The sequence below is a fragment of the Psittacula echo genome, assembly GCF_963264785.1.
Source record: "Psittacula echo genome assembly, chromosome: 1".
Lineage (NCBI taxonomy): Eukaryota > Metazoa > Chordata > Aves > Psittaciformes > Psittacidae > Psittacula > Psittacula echo.
In genome coordinates, this window is record NC_137735.1 from 82,581,562 (window position 1) to 82,593,129 (window position 11,568).

General features: G+C 40.8%; 1 protein-coding gene across 10 annotated transcripts in view; it reads left to right on the forward strand.

Annotated features, from left to right (window-relative positions):
• The window catches only part of CNOT6L (CCR4-NOT transcription complex subunit 6 like), a 35,361-nt gene that overhangs the window by 16,720 nt on the left and 7,073 nt on the right, over positions 1-11,568 (forward strand). For 9 of the 10 annotated variants that reach the window (XM_080619105.1, XM_080619110.1, XM_080619112.1 and 6 more), the window contains 10 exons: positions 2,147-2,268; positions 2,690-2,876; positions 3,300-3,385; positions 3,825-3,914; positions 4,722-4,790; positions 6,370-6,527; positions 7,529-7,683; positions 9,072-9,223; positions 10,398-10,622; positions 11,296-11,498. In XM_080619105.1, coding sequence (XP_080475231.1) covers positions 2,157-2,268; positions 2,690-2,876; positions 3,300-3,385; positions 3,825-3,914; positions 4,722-4,790; positions 6,370-6,527; positions 7,529-7,683; positions 9,072-9,223; positions 10,398-10,622; positions 11,296-11,498 — 1,437 coding nt within the window. In that variant the 5' untranslated portion in view covers positions 2,147-2,156. The remainder of the gene's footprint in view (positions 1-2,146; positions 2,269-2,689; positions 2,877-3,299; positions 3,386-3,824; positions 3,915-4,721; positions 4,791-6,369; positions 6,528-7,528; positions 7,684-9,071; positions 9,224-10,397; positions 10,623-11,295; positions 11,499-11,568) is intronic. The other variant, XM_080619111.1, reaches the window with a different exon arrangement.

Sequence of the window (11,568 nt, forward strand, 5' to 3'; positions counted from 1 at the left end):
ACGGTGATATGATAGCGTGACTTGCTGCAAAACTAGCTTGCTACTTTTTGACAGGGACAGGCTCACTCTGTTTATGCTGGGTCTGAAACGCTGGGAGTGTGGTTTTGATTCCGGTGTCTATCACATGAAATTTGTATCGAGTAGTACCCTAGGTAGCACACTTGATGCTACTCAAGGAAATTACTTTTCTACAAAGTGTGATAGTGTTGCAATGTGTTTCCTCGCAGGGATTGAAACTGGGACAGTGCTCTCTGCAGCTATTCATGGCTCTGCTTGCATGGCTCTGGTCAGTTCCAGGGGTCTAGCAAAACTCAGGAAGGGCTGTGTCGAGACATGGTGGAATGTGGATTAGTTTCATATGTGTCTAAGAGCAAGGATGCCCATGAGAAAAGGTGAAATAGGGCTTTGGTGGCCCTCAGCAGGGGCTGAGAAGAATCATTTCATGGGGCCGGGGCTGCTTTTGCTTCTGCACATATTTAACAGTGAAGATAAATCCAGCAAAACCCAAGCACTGGAGATCTAGTGTTCCCAAAGCATGTAACTGTGTTGGGAAATACCACTCCTGATTTTGGAGTTCTGAAACAAGGATCAAAGGATCTCAGGTATAATCCTATATCCTTAAATGATCTTAAGTTTCATTCAGCACCCTGAACTGAATTGCTGCAGTCGAGCAGCATGGGGGCAGAATCCTCTTACCCTGTGGCTTTCCTCACCGTATGACTTCACCTGTAAATAGAAGTTGTCTATAATTAGATGTGGGACTCGTATCTGCCCTGTGCTTGCATCAGGGAGCCCTAATTCAGTGTGAATGGAATTTCCTTGTGTGTTTGTCAGGGAGGGAAACACCAGACCTGTAACTGAGACCCTTCTCAGGGGACAGCCCTGACGACTCGTGCTCCTCTGCAATGCCCAAACCCTGTTTTGGTGATCTGTATCAGTTGGAAGAAGCTCAGTACTTTAATCTCATAAAGGGGACGTGTGATTTGTTCAGGACAAGCTGAAAAAAAAATCCCCTGAACTAGTTTCCTCAAATTCTTCATAGTTTTCTGTCTTGTCAGTTCAGCAAACCAAATGAGTTATAGTCATTATTCACAGCTATTGCAGGCAGTTGTAGTAGAGATGTATGTATGAGGGGAAAAAAACGCATCCTGTAGACCAGCTGCTTTGGATTTGTATCAAATTGAGGTTTGGATATTTTGTGTGCCTGGGGAGGAAAAAACCTGTGAACATCAGGTTCAGCTAGCCTTATGTTTTTGAACCAAACAACCGCTCTCCCTGAGTCTTTCTCTGGGGGAGCTATGGAAGGAAACTTCTCCACATGCCATCTGGAAAGTGTATGTTTTTTGAGTGGGACATCATAGCTCTCTTCTGACAAGAATGCATGCATCTGATATCAAAATATATCCGTGCGTCTGATACGAAAGTTTGTGTCTGGGCTGAAGCCCTCTATGTACAAGAACAGCTAATGAGAATTTTACCTGAGGTCATTTTAGGTCTCCTAGGTCATTAAGAGTAAAAAGGTCTTGACTGATACTGAGCATGAAAAAGCACAAAGCAGAGAAGATAGCCAGTTAATGGGAAAATTGAGGTAATTTCCCTCCAGACTGCAGTTTCGAGTCTTGTATAAATGGGACTTTGTATGTTGAAAATAATTACTGTAAAAGCAAAGGGAAGAGCCTTCTCTTCAATCACTAGTTCCCTGTGAAAACTCCGGGAGGGAGTGCTTTTGCCAGGAGCAGTGAAATGCTGTCATCTTGTCTGCTGGTCCTGCACACAGCAAATAACTCAGCAATGATGTACGTTATGCTTCAGTCTGGGGGATAAACTGGGAAATCCAGAAAGTCTGCACTGGGGCAGTACAAGATAACACTGCAGATGACTGCAGAAACCCAAACTTTACAGAAAGAAATGCCCTTTTCCATTATGAGCCCGTATTCTGCAAAGGTCTGAGCACCTGCTTAACTCCATGAGGTTGGAGCAGTTGGGCTGGTGTTAGCGTAATATTTATTGTACAGAAACTCCAGGGCATGTCCAGGGACAGTTTCCAGGATATTCTCCAATTACTGGGGAAGGTAAGCTCCTGGGGGGCTAGAAATGAAGGAATGTTGTGGAATGGCAGATGGTAATGGTTTTGATGGTCTTTCAGACTAACAGGGATGCCAAAGGAAAAATATGATCCTCCAGATCCTCGCAGAATTTACACCATCATGTCAGCAGAAGAGGTAGCCAATGGGAAGAAGTCACACTGGGCTGAGTTAGAGATCTCGGGTGAGTTGAGTTGGTTTTGAATTTTGGTTCAGTGGGGTTGTTGGTGCCCCAGAATCGTACCGGGCACTTGCAGGTAGGGGATCCTGTTGGAAAAAGAGTTTTACTGAGCTGAGGGAGGAGTAACTCACTAAACAGTTGCATCTGAGCTTGGCTGGCTTATATTCAGCGCAGTTCATTTAAAACGCCAGCTCAGATTGGACATGAGGTTTTGGGTAGCACATCTGCTTCTCTAGAACTGTACCTCTGTCTCTATCCTTTTAACTAGGAAGGTTAGATAATTATTTAAAGTCTGCTCGTAGGGAAGATACACAAAGGTATCTCCTGCAAGCATCACTCAGTGTTCCAGCAAAGTGGTAGAATATCTGATGGTTTAAGAGCACAAACCTGACTGAAGAGGTGATTCTTTACTTCTCTTTTTTAGGTAGAGTGCGGAGTTTAAGTACATCACTTTGGTCGCTGACACACTTGACTGCTCTGCACCTCAATGACAATAATCTTACTCGCATTCCACCTGATATTGCCAAGCTTCATAATCTGGTTTACCTGAATCTGTCATCCAACAAACTCAGAAGTTTACCAGCAGAACTAGGAAACATGGTATCTCTCAGGTGAGAGAAATTATTCTGGTTAACTTTTCAAAAATCTATATTCTGGGATTGGGGCCAAGAATTTTATCTTGCTTTTCATTCTTGTACTTAAAATAATTCAGGATTGGTGCAAAGCTTCAGTTCTAATAATTCTTTAGGGTTCATTACCCTTCTTTACTGATCTCTACAGGTGCATGTCTGTAAGCTACGCGATTTCTGCTCTGAAACATTCATTGAGACTTGATATTTGCTTGCTGTTTAAATTCTCCCTGATGTAATTTTGAGGCTTTTGTGGCTTTTATGGGTTTTTTTGGTCATGCTTTGAAATGGGAAGATTGGCATATTTTTCCACAACACAAAAAAAATTCAGGGTGCAAAGTGTCACCTTTGAAGATGCGCTTATGAAGTGATACTCATCAAAAGTGTTTTCTGCATTTGCTGCAGGGAATTGTTTTTAAATAACAATCTGTTACGGGTTTTGCCTTACGAACTTGGACGGCTCTTCCAGCTACAAACCCTAGGTTTGAAAGGTGAGTGTGTTCTTTGCAATTAAATATTCCTAGAAATACTCTTGAATAACTGAGGGGGCTGCGCTCAAAATCTTGGTGTATTACCTCAGCATTTTGTTAGAGTTTATTTGAGATACTAAGCTTGTAGCAAAAGCCAGTTTGGAAAATGATGCTTTTTTAATGCTGTCAAACTTCCTTATGAGGCTATTTCGTATCTGTAGATAGGTAAATAAACCCTTTAACCTACTGTGTTATTAAGTGAGTCAAAAGAAAAAAAGTCTGTGTGTGCCAGCTATTTCTGTAGCATCTGTTACTGTGGTACTCTACAGTTACAAGTTAAGCAACCTGAATATCTTCTGAGTCAATTTGTCTGCTCTCATTACGGAGATTTTCTTTGGTTGGAAAGCCTTGAGAAAGTCAGGCAGCTAATCACCCAGTTGTTGTTTTATGCTGTTGGCAGGCAATCCTTTATCACAAGATATTCTCAGCCTCTACCAGGACCCAGATGGGACTCGGAAGCTACTGAACTACATGCTTGACAATCTAGCAGGTGACAGCCTTAGAACTCTGATTGACAGAAGTGGTTTAAAAGCATGCATTTCTGACAGCATTTCCTGCTAAAACAAGAATCTGAACCACTGAGGGCAGAGTACTTTCTAACTGCTTTTGTGTTTGTCGAGTGGTTCCAATTGTACACACAAACACACACTGTGGAGGAGGTTGAATTATATTGTCCAAGCTTTTCCCATGTTACCATATTACAGCCAGTTGTTCCCACTGTTCTGTTTGAAACCCTTCAGTTACCGACAAAGCTGCAAGGTCTTCCTGGCTGAAGCCATTTTGATACTTTCCACTAGAAATTATAGTCCAACTGCAAGCAGAATGTGAAATGTAGATATCAAAATACCAAAGTGATTAAGAATATCCAGTATATGACTTGAATCCTGTGTTGTGGTTCTGTAACTGAGTTTTCTGGTTTGCCTCCTGATGTCTAATAGGTTAAAACACTGCAGGAATGGTGGATATAGGGTGAGGTTCTTGGAGAAGGGTGTCTGAACCACTACAGGATTTACCCCTCCTTCTTCAGCAGTATATTCAAGATGTACGAGTACGTTGGTGGTGCTTCTAGATTGGAAAGCAAGTGACAAAAACAGTGGTGAACCTTAAAACTGACAAATTTGCCTTTACCATAGCTAGTCATTTGCCATTTACATTATTTTAGGCTGCCTTGGAGTGTCAAAAGATTCAGGGAGTTGGGGTTGCAAAGAACATTATTGTTCACTTGTCATTTTGACTTAGAAATTATAACTTACAAATATAAATCCTGAATTAATCACTGGTTTCTATTCTTTTTTAGTTCATCCGGAGCAGCTGCCTCCAAGGCCATGGATTACTTTAAAAGAACGAGACCAAATTCTGCCCTCAGGTAAATCTGTGGTTCTTTTCCCTACATTCACACAGTGATGCGCTGCAAAACTTTTATTTGGATTTATTTTCAGAGAAGTCTTCTGCCTTACACGGGGCAGATTGAAAATAGCAATTTGTGTTGATTTGTACTAAGATGATTAACATATGGCTGTGCTGTACATACCAGTTTTGTAATTTGAATGGGATGCCGGTCATTTCTTTTCCATTTTAGGCTTTTTCACACCTGTTCCAGCCACTGATACCCAAGCAAAAGAGCTTTTTTAAAAGAAATTAATTTATCAGAAGTGATAACTGTAAAATAACGGTGTACAAGTGCTGTGTCCACGCTCAGGCTAAGAGAAGTGAGACTTTGGGAAACGCCTGTCTGCAAGTAAACACGCGGAGTGCCTGGGACTGAAGTTAGTTTAGTGCCCTCTATTGTTGCTTTTGGTAAAGTGCAAGAGGCAGCATTTCTTCAGGCTGTCCAAATCCAGAGGCTTTTCCTCCTCTGCTCATCCTGAATGTAGCCAACCAGAAAAAAAATAGGAAGAAATGGAAAATGCCAGAAGTCCTGTAAGCCACCACCACATCAAGTTCTGCATTTCTGTTGAGATTCCTCCCTAAGTCAATGTCTCAGAGGAGTTTTATAACTTTTTGTTTTTATAATCAAACTTCATGAGCACAAATAGAATTCAGAGGTCATTAGGAAACATAGCATTAGGTAATTGAGCTGTGGAATATTTAATGGTAAAACCTGTAACAATTGCATTGCTTGTTCTTATTAAATTAAACCTGACAGCAGAAATCTTCTGTGACTATGAGTATAAAAAAAGTACCGCTGTGGGATGGCCTCATAGTAAAACCTCACTTCTTTCCCTGCAGATTTGAAGAGTCTTTTCCAGTGGCATGGTGTTAGGATGTTGCATTTACCCATCTTTTTTAATCTTGGTGTAAAACCTAAGGGAGTTCAGAAGTCTGTGTGTGAAAGAAGTGTGTCTGAAGCTGAATGATCTGATGAGCTGCATGCTGACTTCTCTCTTTTCTTTTTTCAAATGCGACCAAATAATCTATTAAGTGCTTGCTGATGGATGAATTCATTTTTTCTCTTCCCTGACTTCACCCAGGCATTTCTCCCCCCTCTTAGACTTGATAGACACAACTTAGAAATGTTTTACAGGTGCTAAGGATGTCCTACAAATGTTTTGAAATCAGACTGCCTAAAACTGAAGCATTCTAAAGCAGCATTTCTGTCTGATTTCTTACCAAAGCGAGAGGCTGTTCCTAATTGTTGCCTATATCTAGATCTCCCCCATTCCCACAGGTAACCAAGAATCAACAGTAAAATGGGATTGCATTACTTTGTTACGCACACAACACCTTCTCCTTTCGGAAGTAATGCTGATTTTTTTTTCACGGAGAGTTTAGCCTTGTTTGGTAACTGCTGGCTCATAAAATGCTCAGTAGAATAAGCCCACTGACTTGTGTTCAGCAGGCACTCCAGAATAGACCATGTAAGATCCAGTATTTTGGCTTGAATAAGTTCATCATTTGTAATCTTCAGAGGTTAATAACCTTTCCCTTTCTTTCTTTCCTTCCAGCTTCATTCACAGTTATGTGTTACAATGTGCTGTGTGATAAATACGCCACCCGGCAGCTCTATGGCTACTGCCCATCTTGGGCACTCAACTGGGAGTATAGAAAAAAGGGAATCATGGAAGAAATCGTCAATTGTGATGCAGATATTATTAGTCTTCAGGTAACTGGAAAATAACTGTATTTTTCATCAGACACAGAAAACATTAACTTCTGCCCTTAGAATGAACATCTGATTCATCTGCTTGCTAACAAATTTTGGGGCTTACCCGTACAAGCTGTGTGCAGAGATCCTTGTTTATGCATTCACTTGTGTTTTATGAAATGAGACAAAGGAAGTGAGATAAAATTAGCTAAATTACTAGGTAATCGGTATTGGAAGATCTGGGTCTTTTCCTCCTCAAATAAGCATCCTAAATATTCTCCCTCTGGGTATATAGGGTTTACTGCAGAAGGGGAGAATGAAAATGCTATATTCCCAAATCCTGGTCCATTCCTGCTTGACACAGAAGTTAAAATCTCAAAAATACTCTCATTGGCAAACAAAGGGACTCTTACGGTCACAGTTAAATGTCATTGGTACATGTGTCCTGCTGTGTCATTAGAAATGTATTGCCAATGTTTAGAACAGTTGAATGCTTCTGCCTTTAAACTGTTCTTTCATTTTTTAAGCAAGTTCTGGTAGGCAAAAATCTTGCTCAAGAAGAGAGTAGTTACCTTGTTCTGAAAACCTCAAGAGATTAACCTCTGAAATCCTCTTGGAGACCAAATGTTGCTACAAAGAAAATGTATTGTTACAGAGCAGCAAGAGACCCTTGTGTGAAAGAGATTGCATATTAATTACTGCTGGATACTTGTCGACCTCTCAGAAGTTTCAACCTAGGATGATATGCATGTTCAGATGTCAGAAATACCAGGTGTAATCTATTGTTATTCAAAATAAACCTGTCACTTTCCCTTCTGGGGGGATTCCAGGATATGCAGGAATGTAAATCTGTTTCTGGTAGGCCATTAATCTAGGAAGTGACATGATTCGTGCGAACAGAAGCTTTTTGCTTTGATGAGAGCTGCTGACTGCAAGCCGAGGCAGGCACAAGTTGCCATACAGAAATAGGAATGGTTTGCTTGACTGTGTTAGCCTAAGGTATTTGTGTTCAATTCCAGGAAGTGGAAACAGAGCAATACTTCACCCTTTTTCTGCCAGCCTTGAAAGAACGAGGATACGATGGATTTTTTTCTCCAAAGTCACGTGCCAAAATCATGTCTGAGCAGGAGAAAAAGCATGTGGATGGCTGTGCAATATTCTTCAAAACTGAAAAGTAAGGGGCAGAAACAGCTTGTTAAAAATACATTAAAACCAGCTTGATTTAGGTCTGAAAGTTTTCCTCAGGCACATGGTAGCTAAAGTACTATAAACCAAAATAGAAAGTTCATGACAAAGAATGAGCCTCCCTTCTTTTCTGCTGCTCTGTTTGCAGCACAGCTCTTCCATTCTTTTCAGAGATGAACAAAAAAACTTCATCAGAAACCAGGGAAGTTGCAGGAGAGCTGGTACGAGTGCAAACTTGCATGTTTGTGTGCACATTTTTTGGCAGATCTAATAAATACCTTCTGTACAAACTTCTGCCTTGCTTGACAGCAGTTTCATCCCTCTAAGAGTAAAGATCTAGAAGCTGTGCTTGCTTGATCATCAGGTATTAAAAGATGTATTACTGCGAAAGAATCACAGAATATTCTCTGCCGTATGAATCAAGACATTGTTGAATACCTGATCCAAAAGGTTCTGCTACACTAAAGCATCAAACTATTGGGAAGGGAGAAGAGGTGGTGGCATTCACACTTCTCATCTGTGTAAACTGCTCACAGATTGTACCACACTGAGTATCCCTCTGAATACTCCCTGAAAACAGTTTCAGTAATTAGAATGGAAGTTTTGCAAAGGCTTTTCAGAGTTTTCACTGCTTCCAGAAGCAAAAATAAACCTTTCAGATCATGTATAAAAACAATTTGACTGGGTTTGACTGGGAAGTCTGTGAAAACAAACAGCTGATGTTTTTCAAACCTTGAAACTAACAAGGGTATAGAGAACTGATTATTATGCTTTGGCTCTTACATGTGAGAACAGAAGACATAACACTCGTTTTCTCAGAGCACAAACAAAAAAAGACCCCAACTTTCAAAAGGTAGCCTTCAGTTTGTCCTAAAACAAGGCACTTTGGGGCATCCTAGGGCTGGAAGGGAATGAAAAACCAATTTCACAAAACTAATGCTGATAGCTGGTGGTTTCAAAGAAGCTGTTTTTCCACAATGCATTTGCCCATAGTAAAAGGCAAGCCTTTAATTGCCATCTCATCTTAATTTTTTTTGCCTAGAACACTCCAGAAGAGGTACAATAACCTCTGAAATTGCTCTGAACAGTCCTCTTGGAGTGCTATGCTGAAACAAGTAAACTCTTCCTAAACCCCAGGTATCTCATCTCCCGTGAGAGTGTCTTGCTTGCCAGACGACGAGCTCTATCCTGACTGGGGGAATATTTCTTAGAACTGTTTTCACTTTTATAAAACCAGCAGACAAAAGAAACGTGCCTCACCTCGTGCCTGTAGGCTCTCTCCTTAGACATGGTATACTGGAGTGCATATTGAAACCACATCTTTTCATGTAGCTGTACATCAGACATGTTCACATGTAATTCTCTTTGTTTAATCAGGTTTACACTAGTGCAGAAGCATACAGTGGAGTTCAACCAAGTGGCAATGGCTAACTCTGAAGGTTCAGAAGCTATGTTAAACAGAGTGATGACGAAGGACAACATTGGAGTTGCCGTGGTGTTAGAGGTGCACAAAGAATTATTTGGAGCAAGTGAGTATGACCATGGTTCTCTCATTGATAACTCAAACCACATAAAGGCATGAGTTATTCCTAAATAATAGAGGTCTCAAGAATATTATTGCCATTGCTGGCGGTAACCAAATACTTACGGATGAGCAAATGCTGTTCACTGTGCTAATTTGAAGTATGATAGCCCATCAGTGGGTAAGACAGGACACATACAACATGATTTCCTTGTCCACAGCCAGATACCCAGCATTTAGCTTTCTCCTTTCAAGCTTTTGTCCCTGCTTTCTTACTCTGTTAATTTCTACTTGAAGAATTAAGCTTTTCCAAGGTGAATGTGTTTATATGCACGAGCTCTTACCAGTCGTTGTCAATAATGTTCAACTTCTATTTTCAACTCTCTTTTTTTTCCCCTTGGTGGAGTTCTCCCATCCTCCCCCAGTAATTATAAGACAGTGCTAATGTACTGGTGCAGAAGAATGGGATTATCTGGTATCTTTTCATGCCACTTGATTGACTGGCTGTCACATTTTCATTTAAGTTTGATCAGGTGCAGTAGACAATTTCAACGTACTTAAAATTGCCACCCTGCTCTGTCTGCGTGTCTGGTTTTTTTTTGATGGCTTGCTACCAGCGTAGCCTTCAAAGGAGCAGAATGTCTAAATTGCAGGAGTGGAAGGAACTGCCTGTGGCTTTATGCCCCATCTTTCAGAGTACTGTTTCTCAAATAAATAGTAAAAGCAGCTACAGTGTTAAGCAGCAGCCGGGTTTGTACTGTATTTAAGCATTAACATTTAATAAGCAGGTTTGAGTTTTTTTCCAAGGGAACAATTTGCTGTACTGTGGAAGCTAAGAGTTAGGAAACTCCCTTGTGCCTTTAATATTGAATAGTTCTGCAAGGTCAAGTGATAGCCACTTGAGGAGTAGATAAGGAATGCAACTGTAAGACTTTCAGATTATGCTGGCTGTTTCTTTCCTATATTGGACAGATTTAGTAATGTCATACTATCTAAATGCTACTGATTTAGAAAGGAGTAGTAGTTCAGGTAATGCCTCTTTTTCCAGCAATAAAAATACATCCATCTGTTGGTGTCTGACTTGGAGTCCTTAGTAGCTAGACCCTGAATGTTAGCAGGAAAGAATCTGCTGTATTCCCACAATCAGCCTTTCACTGATAGAAACGTTTTTGTTTATTCAGGTATGAAATCACTTCATGTGGACAAACAGCTGCTTATTGTGGCCAATGCCCACATGCACTGGGACCCTGAATACTCGGATGTGAAACTCATTCAGACGATGATGTTTGTCTCAGAACTTAAAAATATCCTCGAGAAAGCCTCAAGCAGGCCCAGTAGTCCAACAGCAGATCCTAACTCTATCCCTCTGGTGCTCTGTGCTGATCTCAACTCATTGCCTGATTCAGGTAAGACTGGTTTTGGCTTAATTTTTAACTTACTCTCTTAGAACAGTTGAATCTTCTTTTCCTCTGAGGGCAATAGTGTGGTTTGCACTTCCCTGGATGAAAGCTTTAGAAGCAGCAGCTGTCTTTTGAAAGCTGGCTGAAGGGAATTCTAGTCTTATGATTGAGCAAGCTTGTCACAATCAGCTGTACACTCTAGAAAAATTGGTTGTGCCTATAAGGAGGAAGAAAAGCACAGATAGATCTTAATTATATCATTCATAAATACCCATGCCTTGAGCAGCAGAAATAAGTAGGAAAGTGGGGAGTTCCTGATGGAACATGAAAGTTTTCTAAGGAGATAGGTTTGCTTTCATAATTACGACATTCAATACTGTAGTGTCATGTATAAGTGGAAAATCTGCCTCTTTAGCACCCTGCCACATGCATACTACAATACATGTACTAAGGGTGTGTTGTAATCCGCAAAAAACAGTGTCAAAGCCTCAGTTCCCAGTCTGTGTGTCAGAAAGTTGGGTATGGACAATACAGCTGCTGTGTAAGTTTCCCTTTAGATGAATGCTCTTCTCTAATCTTATGGTGTGTCTTACTGGTGTTTTGGGTTTAACTGCGAGGCCAGCATTCCCTGACTGTCGTATTTTAAAGGAACTCCCTGAATCCTTTCCTTTGCAAACAGGTGTAGTGGAATACTTAAGCAATGGCATAGTAGCTGACAACCACAAGGACTTCAAGGAGTTGCGTTACAATGAGTGTCTCATGAACTTCAGTGGCAATGGAAAAAATGGGGCTTCTGAAGGAAGAATCACGCATGGCTTCCAGCTCAAGAGCGCCTATGAAAACAACCTGATGCCTTACACCAATTACACTTTTGATTTCAAAGTAAGCAGCGATTTTTCTGAAATGGCAGACATTGACCTGGTCTCTCCAGGATGCTGTCTTAATTTTCTGG